Genomic DNA, 24,226 nt, shown 5'->3' with positions numbered 1-24,226 from the left:
CGTCGATGCCCTGTTCTAGTGTCAGCGTGACTCTATCGACTTGCCCGACCACGCCTCCACGCCCGGCGGCCGGGGACATACCTGTACCTTACCTTCGGGTCACACGGTACGTACAGGTAGATACAGGTAACACTTCTCACCTCATTACAATAACGTTGACGGATAAAGCTGCACTTGCCGCCTAGCCCATCTACAGCTTAAGTAGATAACGAATGTGTACTGTCATGACCAGGAAGTCTTACCGCACCCTGAGACTGTATGTCATTGTTGAACTTACGTAAAATTATTTACGTCAAATTCTGGCCTATTATCAATGGCCATATGGTACAGCATCACTTGTGTGTGGCCAAGGAGCAGAAAGTGATAAAGAACATGGCGCTAAATGGGCGAAACCCTGATATTATACCGATCCTAACGTCCAAAGTGCTACAAGACAATGTAACTATCATACCTGAAGTCTAAACACATTCCGAAATTACTTTTCCAGAAGAAATTTGTTTCTCAAAAGCTATATTTTTTACCTTTTTTATGCTAAAATCTTCGTCATTGTCTCTCTGATCTCGGTTAAATTCGCTTTGTTTTCACCTCCATTTTGCTTTAGTCACCTGACCAAAGACAGTGCTGATGATTGGTTCAGAGCAGCTACATAGATGGCATCACTGCAAAACTATGAATCCTAAATCCCGATAAAAGTAAGCTGGCATGTGTAGTATAGTTCTGGTTTCTCCTTTATCTGCATTCACTGACTGAATACTCAGAGTACAGCCTGTTGGTGCATATAAACAACTGATGTCCAGTTAAAATTTCAATTAAATCCATCTACCAAATATTTACGTATATAGCGTTGCATTGAGTTCAGTACCAGTAGATTACAAGTCACACAAATTCGTATATAACTTGCCTGGTAAATGGCCCCAGCTCTTATTCAAAAGTCTACGTGAAAATATGCGATCGTTGGCCATCAGCAGTTCGAACTCATTATGATTTATAAACGTGTAGATCGTGCCGTGTATTCAGACAATTTCATATTTATTTATTTATTTGATTGCTGTTTACTTGGTACTGAGTATTGTTCACTTATGCGATGACGGTGAGTTTCAATTATCCATGTATGTTAGATTGCGCTTTGCGCTCAGTACGTTGTTCACATATCCAACGGCAGTAAGTTTCACGTGAGGAGGCGAATGAGTAAATATCCACCTGAAAGTAAGGACACTTCAAACACATCTTGATTTGAATAAGTCACCAAGAAGTCAGCACAACTCAGCTTAAATCGCACAACTGACCAAGTGAAAAAGCGATGACTTTTGGACATTAATCCAAACAATTTCAGAATTAATCTGTCCAATGAAATAACTGAAAGAAGTTCCCTAACACAGTTATGATGCTACTTTCTTGACATGCAGTACAGAGTGTTTTCTGCCATATTAGTGAAATTCAGATGACCTCGTGTAGTGTATATAGTCCATATATTGGCTGGAAAGTCAGGTCAGGAAAAACAGACGAACAGATACAAGTATGACCACAATCCTTCAACTCCGGATAATCATGAGCTATAAGTGATCTATATCCATTGTCAGGGAACCAGGTTGTATTAATCAACATTTCTGCTAATTTATGCAATTTTACGGGGATTGAAAGTTTGAGAATTTGAAGAAGTGTATATTCAGTAAAGATCAAATCGTTTTCTCAACATGTAAAGTATGATTAAGTGAAAAATGAATATCTTAATAAATAAATAGCACTTAGGCAGAATATTTTGAAGTGAGGTAAAGTTGAATATTCACTGCTGAGGTGTGCTGACGTGATCACACTTATTTCGTCCTCGATGACTTGGTTGATGTCAATCCCCCGTTGTGTGTTTTGCTCCAATGTGTCTCTATGACCTTCTCTGTCACGGTCACATTTCGGTATGAAAGGATGTCTATAGGTCACGAAGCTGACAGAAATTCTTGTCATTTGTTACCAGAAAATGCATAAAAAGGGAACAATTAGACCGTCCAATTAACCGTAGTCCAATTTTATGCCAGTAAGGTTAATTAGATAATTACTAAATAATGACACAGGGATGGAAAATGAGTACAATATAGAAGAAACGGCATAACTACTGTCATTGGCGTCCAGATACTGATTGAAAGCTAGATCACTATTATTAAAAGACAATTAATTAATATAGCTGCTGTATTAGGCCATACGTCTAATAAGTTAGACAGTTCAACTTGATGTATATATTAGGTGCTGCATGGGTTGGGCAACGGTACAGTTTGTTGTGCACTGCTGAGTTTTTTTCAACATATTCCATAGAACGTTATACAGTGAGAGATAACTGTACTCAGGACATTAATTAAAATTAATCGCGTGTCACACAAACCCTTGTATTCTTGTGACAGTGTTTGGATGGTTGCTTTCAAAATACTTAAATACTAACAAGGTGGCCAGACGCAGAGAACGTGAGACTAAATTCACAACACTGATTTATTGTTAATAAAATACGCAGAATAATTGCATGCCATTCTATTGAAGCAATTTTTTGAACCTGTCACAGTTTTTCTATGTGTTGTTTTGTTTGAATAATGAAAAAATTCACCGTGTAAACGGGATTCAAACTCTCATTTGGCAATTTAAGTTTATCTGTCTGCAAATTGATGTAACTTTGCAAAATGTAACATCAACCTATGCTTGATGTCTGTTCGACCCTTTACTTGTCAATGTTTGTGTTTATCAATCCGGTCTAAATACAAAACAAAGAAAAGTTTTACACTGTGCGGTAGCATATGCTTATGGCTACAAGGATACTTCAAGGACTTAAATATACAATAATACAGAGAGTAAAACGTGTTTTTCCCAGCTATTTAGAATTATTGGACATATGACACATTTATGATTGTGACACAGTGTAACACATAACTGGGGAAGGCAGAGAATCATTGGAAAAACTTTGTGGTAGGTTGAAGTTACTCTTGAAGGAGTTTAAAGAGCGATGCTGATAAATGTTTGCTTTTACGCAAACGCGAAAATGAACAACTTTTATGAGAGAGCGTATCCTCAGCAGATATACATTTTAAGAAATTAAGAATTAAGATCAACCCACTTTGCCTGATTATTTACGGAAATCTTCATGAATGAGGTTTGAATGTACCACAGACGCATGCGGTGTTACAAAATCAAGAAGTATGTGCTTGATAATGTGTTTGATGATGTGTTTGATGGTGTGCTTGGTGGTGTGTTTGATGATGTGCTGTGTGGTGTGTTTGATGGTGTGTTTGATGATATGTTTGGTGATGTGTTTGATGGTGTGCTTGATGGCGTGTTTGGTGGTGTGTTTGATAGTGCAATTGATGGTATGTTTGATAGTGTGATTGATGGTAGGTTTGATGATATGTTTGGTGATGTGCTTGATGGTGTGCTTGATGGTGTTTGTGGTGTGTTTGATGCTGTGTTTGGTGGTGTGTTTGATGGTGCGTTTGATGGTGTGTTTGGTAGTGTGTTTGATTGTGTGTTTGGTGGTTTGGTTGATGGTGTGTTTGTGGTGTGTTTGATGGTGTCTTTGGTGGTGAGTTTGATGATGTGTTTGATGACAAGTTTGATGATATGTTTGGTGATGTGTTTGATGGTGTGCTTGATGGTGTTTGTGGTGTGTTTGGTGGTGCGTTTGATGGTGTGTTTGGTGGTGTGTTTGACTGTGTGCTTGGTGGTGTGTTTGGTGGGGTGCTTGGTGGTGTGTTTAATGGCGTGTTTGGTGGTGTGCTTGGTGGTGTGTTTCATGGTGTGCTTGATAATGTGGTTGATGGTGTGTTTGATGCTGCGCTTGATAGTTTGTTTGGTGGTCTGTTTGATGGTGAGTTTGGCGGTGTGTGTGATGGTGTGTTTGATGATCTGTTTGATGGTGTGTTTGATGGTGTGTTAGGTGATATGTTTGGTGATGTGTTTGATGCTGTGCTTGATAGTGTGTTTCGTGGTGTGCTTGGTGGTGTGTTTGATGGTGTGTTTGATGATGTGTTTGTTGGTAAAATTGATGGTATGTCTGGTGATGTGTTTGATGGTGTGTTTGATAGTGTGTTTCGTGGTGTGTTTGATGGTGTGTCCCGTGGTGTGTTTGATGGTGTGCTTTGTGGTGTGTTTGATAATGTATTTAATGGTGAGCTTTGTGGTTTGTTTGATTGTGTGCTTGGTGGTGTGGTTGATGGTGTGATTGATGGGGTGCTTGGTGGTGTGTTTGATGGTTTGTTTAATGGTGTGATTGGTGGTGTGCTTGGTGGTGTGTTTGATGACGTGTTTGGTGGTGTGCTTAGTGGTGTGTTTGGTGGCGTGTTTGATGGTGTGTTTGATGGCGTGTTTGGTGATGTGTTTGATAGTGTGATTGTTGGTCTGCTTGGTGGTGTGCCTAATGATGTGTTTGATGGCGTGTTTGGTGGTGTGCTTGCTGGTGTGTTTGGTGGTGTGTTTGATGGCGTGTTTGGTGGTGTGCTTTGTGATGTGTTTGGTGGTGTGTTTGATGGCGTGTTTGGTGGTGTGAGTGGTTGTGTGCTTGGTGGTGTGTTTGATGGCGTGTTTGGTGGTGTGCTTTGTGATGTGTTTGGTGGTGTGTTTGATGGTGAGTTTGGTCGTGTGCTTGGTGGTATGTTTGGTGGTGTGTTTGATGGCGTGTTTGGTGGTTTGGTTGGTGGTGTGTTTGATAGTGTGCTTGGTAGTGTACGTGGTGGTGTGCTTGGTGGTGTGTTTGTTGGCGTGTTTGGTGGAGTGTTTGATGGTGTGTTTGGTGGTGTGCTTAGTGGTGTGTTTGGTGGTGTGTTTGATGGCGTATTTGGTGGTATGCATGGTGGTGTGTTTGATAGTGTGCTTGGTGGTGTGCGTGGTGGTGTGCTTGGTGGTGGGTTTGGTGGCGTGTTTGGTGGTGTGTTTGGTGGTGTGCTTGGTGGTGTGTTTGGTGGTGTGCGTTATGGTATGTTTGATCTCTCGTTGATGCTGCACTTTGATAATATACCAAGAATGGTCAGATTCCAGCATCAAACAGCCATTCCGCTTAGAACGTGCTAGGAATGAGGACAACTTCAATGGTAATGGCGCGTGGGTTTTTCACTACAAGCATAGGTTGAGAATACTTGTGCTTTTAAATAATAGAATGAGAAGAAATGGCTAATCAAGTGAAGACTGAGACGAACGCCAGGGTCGATACAGCGCTTCACAACAGGCGTATTTGCAAAGCCATACGTTTCTCCGTTAATTCGTAGTTAATTGATTTTGGAAGAAAACCAACCAGAATATCAACAATCAAATCTTCTCCACCTTTCATTCCTTGAAATAAATCTGGTGGACTTGAATGACTGAAAAAATGAATTCATTTGCAATTTGTTTTGTGTAGCATATTGAATAAGTATTGTACCGCGTGCTTTGCTCAGGCGCAGACTCGGAACAAAGACTTTACGTAATAGGGGAGATTACTCTGACTGTTCTGTAATCAAGCATTGGCGTCGAGCCCCGCGGACTGTGACACTGTGATCCAGACTAAGGCTTCACTTTTAGAGTCATTTTAGAAAAGACAACTTATTTTAGTATATATAATAATCACATTTTTCTCATAATTAAACCCATATTTGCAACTACATTATAGAGAACACGTCATTATTTGATCCCTTCCATTATTTGCGTCTTGACACTTTGGAACACGTTGCTTTGAATATCACACATAGATATCTACAACTGTAGAACCTGAACAGCTCAGTGTCTTGTCGATTGTTACTTGCGCATGCCACAGGAATGACTCCTCACAGGAGTTGTATACCTCAAAATACTTGAGCTAGCTTGCTTCAAAAAAGTAACTACTTTTCAAGTTCACAAATTCTTCACAGGGTGCGCATGGAAGGTTCTAAAATATAAATTTTCAAATGCACAAATTTCAGTCAAGCATCCAGGAATGTCTGTGTGGAAGGTAGTTGATCGTTTAGTTAGGGTAACTGATAAAAAAGAATCTGTTTCAATCACGCCGATACAAAAGTAGTGTAACTCCGATAGACGAAAGATTCATCATGACTCAATATTTCAGCATTGTATTCTGTCTTTTGTATATATATATATATATATATATATATATATATATATATATATATATATATATATATATATATATATATATATATATAGGGCTAGGAAGTGTGGGCTTAACATATCTAAATACACATTTATCAGTAAAATGAAAACATAGAGTACTTGTGTAATACAGTATACGTAAGATTAGATAAGCAAGAACAACATAATATCAATGGTCTAGACAGAGTATCAGGACATATGGTGACAGATACAAGTAGAAATAAAACAAAATAAGATCATTTAACCTGGCTTAGTAAACACTAAAGAAAATAATGGGAAATATGTTACATGATACGTTACACCAAGTTTTCACAGCAGGACCAGTACAGGGATTAATTAAGGATTTGTACAGAACGGTGCTGGCGGAATAACACAAGTTCATGCCTTTAACCCATTGATCAGGTTAGGTCAACGAATACATAGGGCCCCCTTAAACAAAATGTCGGACCAGTGATAGGACTGACATATAAAAGGTATCTATAGAATGATGTCACAAATGCCTGATGGGGCATTTTACTGATAAGTGTGTATTTAGATATCTTCAGCTTACACTTCAGAGCCCTATATATGTTGTTGCTGTCCATTTCATATTACTCCTGTTGATGACAAAATAAAATGTTGAAATATTGAGTCATAATGAAGCTGTCGTTTTTCGGGGTTACACTACTTGTGTTTTATGTGAAACTTATGCGTGGATCTATTAAATGTTCCCAATCACACAGTTATTTGAAAACAGAGATTAAATATTAAACAAACAGACGAATCAACCACTTTGAGTAGAGTAATGCGGGAAATTCTGACCACTGTTCAGTGTGTAATGACACGATTAATGCTAAAGTTTTAATAAAGATGATGGAATATGGCGATGGTGATGACAAGCCCGTGTCGGCCTACTGTGTCAGGATAAAGTGTCACATCTGATGTCTTTGGCAGCATGTTTAACAAAGATAGCATCAAAATGACAGTTAGAAACAGAGATGTTGTCGTTAAATGAACAGTAGGTAACATCTGAAACGAGTCTTTGTATATAGGCCTTATATTGTGTGTTTTCAGTGGGTAGACAAGAAACAAACCCGTACTGCATCATGGTGACATCATGCCACAAATGGATGCCACTTGTTACAACTTGGAAACGAGGAAACATTTTAGAACTTGATCTAAACATAAGAGTGAGTGAGTGCTTGGGGTTTAACCTAAACATAAGAAGGCGTCTCACTTAAGGGGTTTCGTACACAAGTTTGTTTCAGGGTTGAACGTGTGTATTGTTAAAAGGGAGAAAAACAGATGAATAGAAATATGTTTCCGGAATATCTATTTGCAAACAGGTACGGAGAAGAAAGTGATGTTGGTTGAGCTCATTCCAAGTGAGTAACATATTGAACGATATAGCTTTTTGTTAATGGAACTATTGGAAATACGGCGGCCGTCGTATAAGTGAAATATTCTTGAGTACGGCGTTAAACTCAAATCAAATAAACAAATAAATATTGGAAATACCATGTATGATGTCCATGGAAACTAACAAAGACTTGGCCACTGTGGATGAATAATAGAAAAAAAGAGAAATAACAACAGCTGGTTTCATTTGGAGATATGATAATTTCATTATTCCATGTTTAGAACACCATTGCATTGACCTTGATTACAATTGTTAACCTGGCCATTCGACACTCAATATGTTGTCTATAAAATATATTCCTTGCATGGCAAACTATTGCTTCAATGTATTTTGATATCATCGAGTTTATTTCACTATTAAATCTACATTCATTGACAATCTATAGTTTACATTTGCCTTCGTCTGCAAAGTCATTCTTGCTGGCGCTCTGTTATAACAAATACTTAAAAATCACACTCACACATATGGTTTATTTACAAAACAAACTAACAAAGAAATAACCTAAAACAGATGAAGGAAATATTGCTTAGAATCTTTGGCATAAGTTAGGGGAGCATGCGCAGTGAGTGAGCACGGAGCTTGGCCTCATTGGCGTGTCTGTGCGCAGGTGGCGGTCTAAGGCTGCCGGAAATCACACCCGAGCCACAGTGCCATTCCCACTTCACCTGCCCCCCAGCAAACAGACACGCAAGCCTGCCAATCAACACTTCAAGACAACAAACAGATGAAATAACATTAAAAACAATGTACCCTGGTAATATCCGATTACTACATGTGGAATCTTAACACAACGAAGTCATAAAAATCACCATAATATTATTAATGCCATATTTTCCTGAACAGCGCCTTCCGGTGCCTTGTATCACTCCTGGTGTTCAATACTTATTTTGTTTGTGATCCTGTATTTTTCTGTCACAAGCACAATAGCATGGTGGATACCAAACCTGACCACTTAGACATGTCTAATATTAAATATGCTTACAAATACTGCCATATCTACCATTAAACATACATACTAACTGCCTTAAGTGTTGAATGTCCAATATTAATCTGCACACTAACCCTCTAACATACAGTATTTCACATATCCCCATTAAGCTTGCACTCGGACCCTCAAATATGCCTATAGCATCAACCCTGCACACTATCTTTCTCACAATTCCGACTTCACACAACCTCTCTAACATTTAAAATTTTCAATGATACAAATTTGTGTTTCATTGTTCCTAAGTAATACATCTTTGGCAAATAATGTTTTAAACAACATTGTTGTAAAAACCATCTGAAACTTTGTGACACTCCACTCAATGTTGTTGCATAAAATGCAGTGTGTATTAATTAAGACATATGTCGAGGTCATGTTTGCTCGGACGTTTCCTCGTTGATTTGTAGTACCACATGTTACCACAATAGAATGACTAACTGCTTGTCTCTTTTCAACCTATACATTTCTACCGAAGCTGTCAAACTTATTACTGTAAGTGACATTCGAGTAAAAGTAGATGTTGTGTGGATAACTCCAAATCAGTTTTAATTACAAATGATAGTATCACTGGCCTTTCTGGCCATTCTTGCCCGTTGATATTTGGGCAATGAGTAATGTTTTAGGTCAATACAGTTTCATTTACTTAAACGTCACCTAAGCACAACAACTCGCATTTTTTTTTCAAATCTTCTCAAAAATCTTATTCTAGCGTGACACTTATGATGTAGAGGAAAGCTAACAAAGTCTTGGGGCTGAATCTTGGACTAGACAAGCTACACTTGGGTTCACTATAGAGGAAACGTCGGCTACAAATGGGTTAACTTTGGAGCATAGTTGTAATGTCCTTGAGAGTAATGGTGGAAACCAGGCATATGTGTGCCAAAGTAGCGGGGTATATTGTCTCCAAGTGTCAGTGAATTAGTGTTCATTCCAATAACATCGTTATATGTGGACGAGTCGCTCAACGGATGGGATGGAAGCGTCATGTGTTGTTTGGGAGAGACAACAGGCTGCGAGTTTTGCATATAACCTTGGGGACTGGTTCTGGAAAGCATGCTGTCCGCCATATTGTGACCGCTGTAAGCCGTTGTTGGGCACGTCGCCATTGACGTACTCGGCACGCTGTTGACGGTCTGTGGGTGGCTGTCGGCAAATGGCGACGTGGTTGTTGTTAAGGCCTGTTGTTGCCTGATGGATGGGTGGGTTACTGGCGGGGAGTTCACAGACGGAAACTGCGAACCTGGCCGCTGCTGGAAGTTTGGATGCTGCTGAGATGGCAGCTGATTTTCGTGAGCAGCTTGGTGGGACTGCTGATGCTGCTGCTGGACAGGTGAATTCATGTCCCCTACAGAATCATCGGACGAGCTCAAGTCCTGTATTTCATGTATACTTAATTGTCCATTTGACGTCAGATTTATATTTCCATTTAAATTCATGTTAACTTCCTGTAAACCACTGTCCCCGTTCGACTGGGATTTCAGGCGTGACGTCATCGTTCCTGGCTGTGAATGTGACGTCATGGAAAGTGGTTGCTCTTGGTGATTGTCGAGGTCTATGCTCAGTGGGGAGAGTTTATCAGTGTCTCCTTTTCCCTTTTGCTCTTTTTTGAACTTCATCCTTCGATTCTGGAACCATATTTTTATTTGCCTTTCCGTAAGGCTCAACAGAGCCGCCATTTCGATACGCCGAGGCCGACAGAGGTACCTATTAAAATGAAACTCTTTTTCCAGTTCGACTAGTTGTGCGCTTGTGTAAGCAGTTCGGGCTCGCTTGGAGGGAGGGTCTGGATCAACTGTAAAAAACAACAACAGGTAGAGTATGTTGGAAAACTTCAGAAAAGTATGGTATTCAAATTGACGCCTAAATACAACATTCGAGACAAAATTCGTCTAAATGTTTGACTTCAGTAAGGCTAAGAATCGAAACAAGCAAAGTCTTGCAAAGTACAAGGAACTTCAAACCGCCAGACGTCCAGAAGTGATAAATTTCTCCCAAACATCATTGTCTGCCAATCACTGCAAAAAAAAATACCTAAGTTTTTGTAATACTTTGTCAGAGGAATTGATACCGAATCCTCACAATGAGGTATGCAAAGTCAAACTGGACTATCCAGTCTCCTCAGGCTATCCGGAGAATGCCTTCACTTGGAAACAAAACTGAGTCCAAAACTAGACGCACCCACACAACCATCGTGTTTTTCTCATTAATTCCACGTCTTAGGGTGACACGAAGATAAGTTTATTTTTTTAAACACCTATACATGAACAAATATGTTTATGATATCTTTTTTTTTGGACACTCGAACTGACACAACGATCTATTTTGACTAATGGCCCGGTTTTAGAAATCACAATTAAAAAATAAAATCGCCAGGTAAGTTGGAAAATTCTCAAATCTTACCAACAATTTCTTACTATTCTCACTGAACAATCAGTAATCTTTCTGTAGGGTTTTGGCTTTGGTTTTGAACAAAATGATTGGACTGTTATGCAAATGGAAGTATAGCAGGGCTAAGTGATACAAAATCTAGGCTAAGAGTTTGGGTGGCTTTGCAGAGCGGCTGGTTAAATATGTTTTCCCTTCTTGACACTTCGTCAAAATGGACAGCTAGACCTAGAAATGTCCCTTAATTCGTTTTCCGTCTGTTTTCGCCATAACATAAATACTATTGCTGACAGCCGGCTCAGTAGATACACTAATCAGCAGCATTCCTAAACTGCTCTTTTCCCCTTTTTATAAATCTACCCGGAGTTTGCAGGGCTACGTCACCAGGAAGGTTCCTCCATAACACACGAGTAAAACTGACTGCAATCGGGTAATAGTTACACATAAAAGTTGACCCCTGGAGCAAGTCTTCTAAGCGCCAATTAAATATAGAAAATGCATAGAAATATTTTCTCTTTGAAGAGAGTGGAGTTTTTTTATCAGTGGCGCTCATGGTAAGTTGTAAAGTGATGGCAGAACGGGTAAAGTTGAAAGGCCTGGAAAAGTTTGAATGGGGAATGCCAGGAAACAAAGACATTGGAAGCGGAAATTCACGAGGATAAGGGAAACGAACAAATGACAACAAGATGTTCGCAATGGGAATGTTTGGTGGAAATTATCACTGACGGAGATATGCTTGGGGGTAGGGCAGGAATGTTTGCCTGAGAGAGCGGGAGGGCCTTCCCCCTCCTTCGCTCGTGGTCAGGTTCCCATGTCAGACAGGAATTGATTAAAGTAAATGTGACGACAGGTTATCAAGTGGTCAATCAACTGTCTACATTCACAAATTTTTGCAACAAACAAAACGCCTGATTCTTCCTTGTTATTATGCGTGAATTACATCCATGCACATCAAACAATAACATACTTGGGACAAAACGGAAGAAGTCTCAAAATACAATACTTGAAAAGAGAAAGTGAAATCTAAGAATCATACAACTGAACTAATTAAAAGATTATTCAGTTAAGCCTTGAATTCCCTACAAGTCAAATCATTTTAGCACGCTTCAAGTCCTTTGTGTACCTTTGTGTCCTGCATGTTCTAATGTATACATGTATGATTTAATGTTGTCCTTTGAAATAAAAACAAAATAGTTTTTCATAGCCTTTCTCTAAAATGTGACAGAGTGTTGATTTAAAGCTTCTCTTTTTTGTAGATTCTACAAATTGTTAGAATGACAAAAATAATGTTAATGAAAACCATCACCATGTCGTCGAAGAACTTATCACACGAAGGCTAATTGGCTGCGGTTACTTGCTCATAATGAATTTACTTGCTCTGATAATATTTTTCTGATTTTCGAAAGATTATCTCTTATTTATTATCTATGAATTGGAGTGCAAGTGCACATAATGAAAATCCTAGAAATGTAACTTAATTGGAAGAGGTAAAGATTAAACGATACCTTATGACTGGACAGCAATAAATGGAATGGAATTAACTGAATTTTACCACGTGTTGAGCTAAAGTGAAATTAACACACACAGGTGGCTATCAATCAACTTATGTAAATTTCCGACAACTCGTCAACACGTCTGATACCATCGCACGTGATAAATGACGGGGTGTTCTCATAACATTTGTGACGTAGTAATTTTTATCGACCATCATATCAGAAACAAATCGGTTTTTTAATTACTTATGTGATTGATTGCTGCATATTAAATAGACAATAATATGGCATTAAATCAATAAACCGCATGGATATTCTAGGCCAAAAATTGCAAGGATGCGCCAATCAACCCCTTAATGGCAACTATGTGTTGAGATTAATGTCAAAGTTATGTATTAAATCTATGCGAAAAACTGGACGGCTGCATAGACGGCCAACAGGTAAGCAAAGGCGAAAACACTGGCTAAAAATTATATAAGAAGAACATGACTACTTGTGATCATTTAGTGTATACACTTCATGCACGAATAGGCCACAAAAAAGTCATCCTGCAATAAATCCTAAAACTTATTACATTTAATAATTTGGGATGAAAATCACGTTTTGCTAAAACCACTTGTTGCCGTCATTAAGAACGTTTAATCATCTGTGCCTGTACCACAGAAATACAAACTTTCAAGATGCCAGTCTGGAATTTGTGTTCGTTTTTTTGTGAGTTGTGTGTAATTCGACAAAGACTAATTCCACATGTAAGCATATGACAAAAAAGTAAAAGAAATGTATCTATGTTTTACCCTTTTTTTCCTCTGTTTTATATTTCTAACCCTAACAGGACAATTCTGAACTACGAAATAATTATTCAACTGGCTATTGGTTGTCCCTTAAGTGACGTTGTCTTTGAACCAAGTGGCATTTCTAGACTGAACTACATAATTGATTACAGTAGAGGATGTCTTCGGAGTTAGCCCCGGGACGGTCTATACAAACCTCTTTGCCATGACCCATAGTTACTTGAACATTTATGGGCTCCGATATTTTTAATGGTCTTCCTTAGGGAGTATCACAAGGCGAACAATGAAATACCCATAAACATCAGGCTGTAACAATCCAAATGGCTGCTAGGGTGTCGCCAGCGCAAGTTTTCTGTCATTTTTCAACAAACGATGTTACTGTAACCGGCGTGATCATTAATGGGCTAATGGCCGATATTAGCATTACTTAGGGGCTCTGCCTCCCTCCTAGCGACCCCATTCATCACTTCGAGCCCACGTGGTCTAAATAGACATAAAACCTCGCTGAAAGAAATATATGTGAAGTTAGAAGTGATCCGTTATCAACTTACCTGTCGCCTGATCGCTGACTTGACTCTGACGTTTGGTGGGGTTCTGACGGGATTCTCTCATCCAAGGGTAGATTTCCTGTGAGGGTTTGGACAGGAGAGACGAGGAAGGGTGCTGCACTTGTTGGTGAGCCGGGGCTGGGGGACCGGCCGACACACTGCAGGTAACCACTGTCAGGGGCTGCATACACGGGTTCACAGGAACATTTAGGCTGCTGTATGGATTGGAATATTCCGAGCCTGGTCCGATATTTTCCCCTCCATTCATGTGACCGTGGGATTGCTGAAGATAACAGGAGGGTCGGTAACAGTCCGCTCCCGGGGGGGTTCGAAGGACTGGGATCTTGAGGTGGGTACGAGACGCCCATGGGGCCACTTAAATCATATCCATACCCGTTTTCATGGCCGTAATATCCAGGAAAAGTCTGAGCTGGTTCGTAATATGATTTCTGCATGTCTCTATTTCCGAAATTTAATTCAGTTACTTCTTGGCTTGACATAGTTATTTTACTTCATTGAACTCTCGCCCCGTGAGCGACTGTCACGTGACGATTCGGCGGGCCAATCCAAAAAGGCGACAGGCGGCTAAGGTCTGGGAGTGTCGCTTGAGGCGCTATAAGATAGAAGGGAGAGAGAAAGAGACAAGTTAAAATTGTTTGTGACTGTAAGCAAAGTGAATTCATTGTTTGAAGTAACACACAGCTCACTCAGATTGCTTTTGAATTGACGAATATTCGTTTCGGTATCCCCAAATACTCATTAGGGGTGTCATTAGTGTCTTGGCTTGCGTAAGGTGCATTAAGGAATTGTAAATATGAATAGACCAGTTAACGGTCGAATAAAGGCGTATCTGAACCGTGCTGGCAAGCTCAATGGAGCCTTTCTTTTCCGTGCCTAGCTAAAAACACATTAACGTTGGAACAGCCTGTATGTAAGAGCAAATCTGATTTCCAACATATCGGCTACAATCTGAAAAATGACTTTTAAATTACCCACATCTGCAAAAGAAAATCTCCCAGCCGAATATACCCATTCTGGAGTAGAGAAGACAAGAGGTCACAGGTACAAGCCGCCTCTTAAGCTGTAACGAAACAAGGACTGCCATATTTGACACCTTTTAGCTTTTTTCCAGCCTAAGCCATTTTTACAAAGGTGTCACGAGATTCGCGAAAACTTTTACCAGATCACGACTCGGACTTGGCAAGTGGGAAAAAATATCAACTTACAGAAATTGAGAAGTTTATGCGTTTCGTCCTGTGGAATGTTTACAATCCTGTTAAAGGCGAGTAGAATCGTCTTTACTGGATGGATTGAATGAGGTAAGTTTGGATGAACGACCTGCTTTTATTGCATCCATGGGAGTATGGTTGTGTATATAGGATTTACCAGGCCATAAAATTTATCTTAATTGTTTTATAAATTCCTCACCGAAGCATGAATAGATATCATAGTATGCCGTGAAATCATACGGCTGTGTAGTTAGAAGAATATGCCATGTTGTCCCGTGTGGGTATCCGGCTTTAGAACAGATGAGAGGTATTGTTGACTCTCACACCACAAGTACCTACTCTGCAGCATAAACTGGGATTCAAAACCCTGGGATACCTCATAATCCGATATACAGTCGGCAGATATAGTGATGAAAATATTCAAGGACGGAAAATTTATGGTGCGCTGCGGGCATTTGCGCTTTTTGCAAATTTATTACATGTAAAGCCAAAAGAATAATGCGAAAATTTTTTCTCTCTCTCTAATTTAAGATATTATTTTGTTATTTTTATTTTTTCCTAAATTATTATAAATATATATATATACATTAGCTTTATAAAAATATATATATATGGTATACTTAGAAAAATAAAACCAATAAAATTCGACATATTAAAGAGAAACAAAATTAAAATATCGGCTTTAATTCACTGACAAGAATGCATAAAGCGGAAATTGTTTTTATAGTTTTACACCAGTAAATGTGTTGTAAAATTCACTAACATTTTGCACTAACAAGAAAGACGCAGATTGAACAAATAATCAAGGCGAATAAATAATGTCTAAATGCCTATGTAAATGGTGAAAAATTTAATGCATTAAAACAATGCTTACAATTATACATATATTATAAAATATAAGCATCTTTCTGTGTATGATATAGGATAATTATTTATTTACGAACATGAAGAGTATTAAAGTAAGAAAAGGAAGCTAAAACTGTAAAACAGCTTTCCTTGATCACGATTGAATGCACCCAGTTTATATGAACTCTGCTTGGATTTGTATAAGTATTAAGCTAAAGAAAAAAACTGACTCTAAATTTCAAAGAGAGTATTTTAGGCCCGAATGTAATAAACAGCATTTTTAAACAGTTACTAAAATTAACATTAAAGGAATTTTATATAATGTTAATTTTTGTAAGGAAATATGTTGGTAACAGCCGCATGTCTACAGCGCCAGTTAGAAAATAGTGAATATTAGAGAAAAATACTGGTTCTCAAAGGTTTTAAAAAACTGAACAGATAGACATATCTCTTAAATTAAATCTTGTTTTATCATTAGAGATATAAATCAGACATTAATTATTTAGTCAATTTTAACTCCTTCGATTGTGGGATAAATGCAAGCGTTTATACTCAGTGTATTCCATAACCGGGGAGGGCAGAATACACAAACTCTCGTCATTTTTATTTCTTTAATGCAGCCATTCATCAGGTAAAAAAAAAAAAAAAAAAAACATTTCAAAATCTTTCGAGATACTATGATGGATTTTAATGTATTTACAAGAACACAAAACTTATTCTGTGATATTCATCAAGTTCTAGAACAAAGCTAAACGAGTACAAACCAGTATAACATCACGGACATATTTCATCATTTTGTGTAGAGAGGTATTGGACATTTTCTAGGCACTGACGTGGTTATAATAAGCTAACTGCACTTTCTGAAATGTGAGAATGCTTGATACACCAATATATAGCTAACTGCCTTCTGTCCACGTCAATAACACAAGCATCAAAGTACAGTTTTCTGACAAGAGCTTATGCCACTGACCAATGCTTTTCTGGTTGTTAGCTTAAGTCAGTCAACAGCCGGTCCCTAAATCATGCCACCATCGCGTCACAGATACACATACTTCGACAAATGAAAATATTTGCGGCTTAATTGAATTTCCTGTGTGTTGTGTCTTACTTCCACACTTGAGAATTCAACCACCACATACTTTTCACCCCAGGTAGCCAGGTGATCTCTTAAGATATCATTTCACGGATAATTTTATTATCTAAAAAATCTCATAGTAGTGGTAACGCCAGATATACTGAAGTGGCCAGTCGAGTGGACAGTATCCATGGGGTCAAAAACGGACTACTAACGCTACAATGGCCACTCTGACAACGACGATGAGTTTTATAAAAGTCTGGGTCAAAAATAAGCCACCGTAACGAGTAATCCCTTTTCTACACATACAACCACTGACGTAATCACTTTAGATCTAATCTCCGGATTAGCAAAGTCAACCTGCTTTTATTCCCAATGCTCTTTTCTGCAGTTCAATTGCTCCCATGGTCCTTGCCTAAGTGCGTGTGTCTTTGTTGTCCTTTGCAGTTAACTTCGGACAATGACGAAGGATGGGGTACACCAAACGCTCGAGGGGAGAGAATTCGTACGGGCTTAACGCCGGCCAGGGTGCTATAGTCTACATAAAAGGTGGGGTTGACAACAAACGCCATCCAGGGATCAAGCTGTGTCCGTCTGATACCCAATGAAAGGTCTAACCGATACTAGTACCTTGTTTTTACCAAAGCGGACTGACTTTTCTCAGATGTTGTTGATATCAGAACGTGAAAGTTGACAAAGTAGCTAAAAGACCCCGGGGCCTGGCCGGTCAGTTTCTCAGACATTGTCCGGCATAGGTCTTCCCAAGCAGGCAAGGGACGGCGTGGGCTCCCGGCGGAACACCACAAGGGTTGACCATTGTACTCGATAATTCCCTGCAACAATGGTAGCTTGACTTCAAGGGCAAAACAAAGCTTCCGCGAAGACAATTGGTAACAAAACCATAGTCTTCGCTGGCCACTGACCCGCGCAGAGGCTAAGAAAATGACCATCGGTTAAATTGGTCGGGTGCTGACCAGCCAAATTGACTAATGGGCTGTCGTGGTGCTCTTTGCTGCAGGACAGAGCTTTATTATTGGATTAGCTGAATAGGAGGGTTGAAGCTGTTGTATTCATTTCACTAGACAGTCTCATGCAAGCGGCTTAAAACTGAGCATGTTAAACACATCGGTGGACCAGGGAATTTGTAGTTTACAGACGGGATAATGTGATATTACTCTGTTAAGTCTAACAAATCCAGAGTTAACATTTATGTTTACACTGCTAATACCACATGAAAGTGATGGTATATTTTAAAATGCTCAGTATTGTCGAGTCTATTCTCCAAAGATTGAATGGATTTCCAGATATGCGTGGTTTACTAAGGTCTATTTACCAGTATATTTCTATTGATCATAGAGTTTTTATGCATACACTCAATGACGCGTACACTGATCAATATTTGTTGCACAACTTATTTTACTAACAAAGATATATAAATAAATTATACATTCTCCTCAATGGTTAGAAATTTTGCACTTGAATGTGGTTAAATTAAAAAGGTTTTCCCTAGGGTATTTTCTGTTACAGGCGGCAAAAGGTGTGCTAAAGGTGGACATTTCAGCTGACAAAAGGTGTGCTAAATGTGGACATTTCAGGACATTTAAGCACACAGAATTTGTGGTTTAAATGTACTAAAAACTGTATATTCTATACAAAAACATTCAGAAATGGAAATACGATAGAGTGTTGGTTCATGATGTAGAGGCTAGCTTATAAAGCCAAAGATATTTATTTTAGTTCAAAGCAATATGAATACATTAGCTACATGTTCCAAGCTTTCCTGCATCCACAGCGGGGTTAGAAATGCTTTTAGAAAATTTTCGAAAACGTTCTACTGTTTATTCTATGCATGTGAATGGGAATTTCCGTTGGATCTCGTCATTTGATGAATATTTATATATGCACAGAAATACTTATTGGCATAATGCTTTTGTAAGAGTCTGAATTTTATTTATGTATTTGTTGATTTATTTATGTATTTGTTGATTTATTTATTTATTTATTTGAAAACTACAGAATACTAAATGAACAATTCCAAGACGTAATAGAATAAATTTAGAAGGAGCAGGCCCATCTCTGTGTGATGCGGTTACCAGTGAAGTGATTCATACACCTAGCTGATTAGGTCAAAAGATCACTGTAGCCGGCCATTAATATTGCCGTCTATGCACGACATGGAATTGCAAATTTTCTGCATTTCGTTTGCCTCGATGACTATTATACAACGATGTCTTGGTGAATCTCGTGCATGCGAGAACCAATAAAAACTCTCGAATCAGTCCCTTCCGCTGATCGCCGTTCTCCCGTCAATAGCTCGCACGCCTCTCTAAACATAATAGTACGACCGGATGATTTAAAAAAATTCCCCAGGAAATTAAGACCTTATTTGTATTGAGAAAAAATAAAGGAATCCCGAACGATCGAAGGGGCAGCAGGAGAAAAAACTAATCGAATTATTGTGCTTTCAACTCCAGCCTTCACTAGCTCGTGTCTCCGGATTTTATTACTCTATATTCTCTTCCTAGAAAGACGCTCATATAGGAACGAAAACTTAATAATAACGTAAAATCAGACATAATTTTCAGGTGCAAGAAAAACTTGCAGTAAATGTATAAAAAATGTAACTAACCAAAAAATGCGTACTAAGGCTTCAAAGCAGCCGACAAACTCAGTTCGCAATCGTCTTGGTTTTTGTCCGTTCACGGCACCGTTTACAGAAACGGTATAGGATTGTGATGGTAATTTTTATGTGTTGCGTATGGCTAGGTAATTTTAGCACATACAATGTGGTAGCAAAATTTCAACGCCTATCGTCGTATGAGGTCTGGGTATTCTGGAATAACGATTACAAGTCATTATAGACACGGCGCCCAGACGTTATGGGCGAGCTCCTACCGAAATAAACAGGCCAGTATATACTGCTGGAGTAAGCGCGTCACCCTGACACAAGCCTAAAACGAACCGACAGATGGTCCCTTCATAAACCACACTTATATGTATACATGCTTATGATATGAGCATAATGAGGCTAGTTATCTCTATGCTTTGTACTGTAAGATACATACATACATGCATGAATGTACACAAAGACGAGTGATAAATTCAGTTTCCAGTACCATGTGTGCTGTAAGTACTGAATTAAACATTCATAAGATATGGCCTTATGCGCGACGCTTGTTTGTGAGCTTCTCTGTATAATAATTATTGTATGCAACCACCTACCCCCTCCCCCTTTCCCTCCCATACAGCATGACTTTTAGTCCATTCTAAGAAAAAAAGGTATAAAAATGATAGAGCGGTACTGTCTTCGACGACAGGGCTCTAATCTATCAAAATTAGCCCCCTTTCTGGTCCTGTGGTCGCCATTTCACGTCGGCGGGAATTTTCTATACTTGTTCGGTTTCAATTTCAAACTTAACTTCTCGATTCTCTATAGAGGGCATTCCAGCTGTCGAGTCGCGCTGCAGTCGAATTTCATGAAGTGTTAAAATTATAAGCGCTGTTGACCAGGGGTTAGAGGTTAGAAGGAGCAGGAAAGGCGAGGAAAGTCAGGCGCGAATGGATAGCATTGTTTGGCAGATTTCAAATTCATGTGCAAATATAATACGCCAGCTGTAAAATCGTAAGATAGACGTTCAGAACAAATCCCAATTTATGAAAAATTGCTCCTCTGCTAAATATGCATTCATAAAGTATAGATTAGTCCGCGTTAGCCCGAAGTACTCGGAATCGTCAGCAGGACTTGTCACCGTTCCCTTTTCTTCATTTGAATTTTTGTGTAGTGTGGTAAGGAGAAAAATTAAATTTTGACAGTGTGATGCGATAAAGGCGGCGCGGACAAGCCCGTCCACAATGTCACCAACGTCGCTGCTCTCAAGGGGCCATCCTCTATATCATGTAAAGGGTTTTGTTGTCGGAATACCGCTGAATAAAACACTTTAAATGGCCCCGTCTCGAGAAAAAATACCGGCGTTTCAGAGACGATAAGTTAAGGGTTGACACGATGACAGCTGGCACTACGACTTTAAATGGAGACTCAATCTAACTGAAAAAAATATCTTCAGAAATATACAAGCACTGGTCTTGCAAGTATATTTAGAAATACAACAATAACACAAGCAGAAATCGTAGTTATATATGCAAATGTAAGACCTGCTAATACACGAAAAGTAAAATCAGCTACCTAAATTGTATAGGCTTGACACATAAGTTTAAGCCATAGTTCACAGTGTTGTTATTATAGTCAATTATTGCAGGGTGGGAGAGAGAAAACACAAAATGGTAGGGATATGTATTTCGGGTTTTACAAACAAGGATAGAACCCGCGCATGTAAACTTTTAAAATGCATGTGCCTTTCTACCTGAACCCATTTATGCAGCTCGATCTTAAATAATAGCGTCTCAAGGTGTGGCAAAAATTGCAGGTAAGTGTGGGCTCGTGCCGGGATTGAGGCCAGTATATGCTGAATGATAAGCAAAGACAGATTTACGAGGGTTTGGACTGCCAAATAGCTATAAATGTCAGATTTACTAACTGTGCCTTAGGTAGCCATGTTTACTATTGTATGCCACAAACCAGGGCACACTCTGTACCAGACCAGCTATCCATTACCCGACACGGCCAAGTGAACAGTGTGTAAACACATCTACCAAATCAAAGGTGGTATAAGTGTAAGATATAAGATACGAAACCCCGCCTCACCGCTTCGTTCGACAGCCTCCTGAAGCAAGCCTTCAAGCAAATGTCATATCAGCTTTACAAAAAAACCCCAATAATTAAAGATGCTGACCTCTGAATCTATTTTAAACAGAGTGTAAACCTGTGAACTATCAACTGAAACGAATCTGCTCTAAACAGAGAATAAAACTGTAAACTATCAAATATAGCAGTATCCATCATTGTTGTCCATAAACTAGCACGATTCCCATTTGTATAGTAATGGGTTTTATATATTTATTACCAACAATATTGGGCAAAGTGTCTCAGCATATATGAGGGGAAAATAAAACCCACCACATAATCATTGCTGACGGTATTTACCAGACTAGCAACTTCTGTGGACAGTGAATCCATTTGCTAAAACAGATAAGCTTAAATGGTGAGCATGGAAAATCATGCAAATAAGGATACTTTACCTATTACAACGAATGCTTTGATCCATGAGCTACTACCCACCTGTGTATACAACGATATGTGTGATACATATGCCTTGATTCAGCATTGATATAGCAGGCCACTCAGGCGTCTACACAAAGCTTCGGTAGCCATAAACCATACAGAAGGTCATAAAATCTGACTATGGGTTAGTTTTATGCGAGTTTTATGACAGATACAGTCAATGAACATCGTGTTCGATCTATTTTGTATGCTAATTCCATGTAATGGGCAATTAAAACCTCAAGTAAATCAGATCATCCACAATAAAAACTAATCAGGGCACAAACACATGTAAATGTGGAAAGGTATGTATAATGGAATTTTCAAGGCCTTGAATGTGCATAACCGGAGACTGGCTGTAGAGAATTTGATGCTGCAATAAACCTTATCTGTGTAGTTGTCAATTTAGTCTAGCCTTGTCATGCTTTCATATCAGAAATAAACAACTTGTGATACTGACTACAGCTGATAAAATAGTAACATATAATTTATTTTATAAAAGTAAGTTCATTAAGAATGATTTTCCTCTATTTCTGAAACAAATCCAAGGGAAAGAAAAATAAACACGTTTAATTATTCCAGTTCACAAATTTCATCTCATGTGTCATTCCACTAACTTTGTTCAATTCAGATTAGTGCCAGGTTTATTTGTCACTTAATTCGCACACTGACTTTCCTATTTAAAACGCCGGCCTTCTATTAGTTTGAAGCTGAGCCTGAAAAGCGTCGCAGAAGCAAGCGGGATGCCAGACACGTTTCATTCCACATTTACCTGAAAGGTGTGCAAATTGTCATCGACTGACTATAATGGCGTCGAGCTACACATATGCGTCCTGTGGTGTCCACACGGGCAGGGCAAGGGCTCCCACACGCCCAGTAAAGCCGATTGTTCACGGGGAATTCAAAAGAATAAGCGACAGTTGATGATATACGGCGTCCTCAGGTGTCGTTATGGATGAGCCTAGTCAGAAAATACCCCGAAAGTATAGAAAGCGTCGAGTCTCGGCAGGAACAGGCAATCCGTCATATCTGTCCGACACGGAGACATCTACAAAACCCCGACGCGATACTATATCCCGGGGGTCTAGCAGCAGATCCTGTCCCCCAACAAAAACCGTTTACCTCTGGTGACAATGATACAGCCGGCAGAAGGCACACGGGCAGGCAATATGGCCACTTAATGTACGAGCCTCTCAATCAGCCGGATCATAGCCTGTATTTACGACTGTTAGTTCTGTCCAAAAAGCAGCGTTTTCTTACAAAAGAGTTACATCCCTTAATAAAAGTACGTCGGCTCAAATTTTTAAGTGGATAAATATACCTGCACAAAACAAATGGCATTGGTTTGGAGGGGCGCAGAAGGAAAAAGAATCGCTAAAAATTTCAGACATTTTAGATTAATCATACACTCAACCCCACTGCAATTTCCGAAAAGTTAATTTGAACAAACTAAAGGTTTATTTTGGGTTAAACAAATGCGTTTTCGTTCACATGAAGACTAAATGAGAGAACGACATGGGAATTAATCACACACGACCACGTGACTATAGTTTGTGAGATAATTGATGAGTTGTAGGGAGAACAAAGCGTGTAAGCTAGCGGCCCCGGGAGTACGCCACGCACAGCTACACCTTTACAAGTTACATCTGACCAATAAATAAAACATGACATACAGAATAGCTGACGGTGAGAACCCATAGCCTAACACAATGCAACCTCCGTCTGAATGTAACGAAGCAAAGCTCAGGACTCAGGACCGTGGTATATCCAGATACATATATCTATATCATCTGAAGAAAGATCAGGAATGAATTCCTCTTGTCGGTAAGTTTGATGACTACCGATAAATATACCTGCAGGGTAGGATTTTGAGGGCAATTGTCACAAGACGACAGTGAGAGGTGTTCCTAACCCTTGTAAATATGTACTGCTTAATGGCTGTAGGACCATTAGGCATCATTTTCATGGCCAAAATAATGACGGCTCACAAAGAGGCCCATTGTCAGTTGATAACCCCACAGCCATCCTTCTTCTAAAGACGGTAAATGGGCGGCCAAGCTGGGCGGTCGCCTCCTCTAACTCCCATATTTTCACCCATTCGGCCAAATACGCACATCAGAGGAATTTGCGGCGAGTAGCACAAATGATTATGTCGTTTTGGACAGATGGGGTTAAGCGGTTAGCACGGTAGAGAAGTAATCATGGGTTTTCTATAGGGTTGATCTCGGCA

The 24,226-nt window shown here is 39.3% G+C and overlaps 2 protein-coding genes across 2 annotated transcripts in view; one reads left to right on the top strand and one right to left on the bottom strand.

The window, feature by feature from the left end:
* The first annotated feature begins 3,148 nt into the window (after positions 1-3,148).
* LOC135463934 (uncharacterized) lies at positions 3,149-5,037 on the top strand. Its single transcript, XM_064741401.1, has 2 exons — positions 3,149-3,529; positions 3,583-5,037. The coding sequence occupies exons 1-2, from the start codon at positions 3,149-3,151 to the stop codon at positions 5,035-5,037; spliced, it is 1,836 nt and encodes a 611-aa protein (XP_064597471.1).
* Positions 5,038-7,633: 2,596 nt separating this feature from the next.
* Positions 7,634-24,226, bottom strand: part of LOC135474448 (homeobox protein Hox-A3a-like) — a 29,569-nt gene continuing 12,976 nt past the window's right edge. Inside the window, 3 exon segments of the mRNA XM_064754179.1 lie at positions 7,634-10,263; positions 13,692-14,013; positions 14,015-14,301. Of these exon segments, the coding sequence (XP_064610249.1) occupies positions 9,278-10,263; positions 13,692-14,013; positions 14,015-14,188 (1,482 nt within the window). The 5' untranslated portion in view covers positions 14,189-14,301 and the 3' untranslated portion in view covers positions 7,634-9,277.

This window comes from Liolophura sinensis, chromosome 1 (assembly GCF_032854445.1).
Source record: "Liolophura sinensis isolate JHLJ2023 chromosome 1, CUHK_Ljap_v2, whole genome shotgun sequence".
In the NCBI taxonomy this organism is placed as follows: Eukaryota; Metazoa; Mollusca; class Polyplacophora; order Chitonida; family Chitonidae; genus Liolophura; species Liolophura sinensis.
The sequence above is the reverse complement of the archived record's forward strand: the minus strand, read 5'-3'. Positions and strand labels throughout refer to the sequence as shown.

Excerpts from the sequence above, each read along its gene's own strand:
- LOC135463934 (XM_064741401.1), top strand. The coding sequence starts at position 3,149 with ATGCGGTGTTACAAAATCAAGAAGTATGTGCTTGATAATGTGTTTGAT. Across the intron at positions 3,530-3,582 it reads TGGTTGATGGTGTGTTTGTG|TTTGATGATATGTTTGGTGA; the intron begins GTGTGTTTGATG and ends TTTGATGACAAG.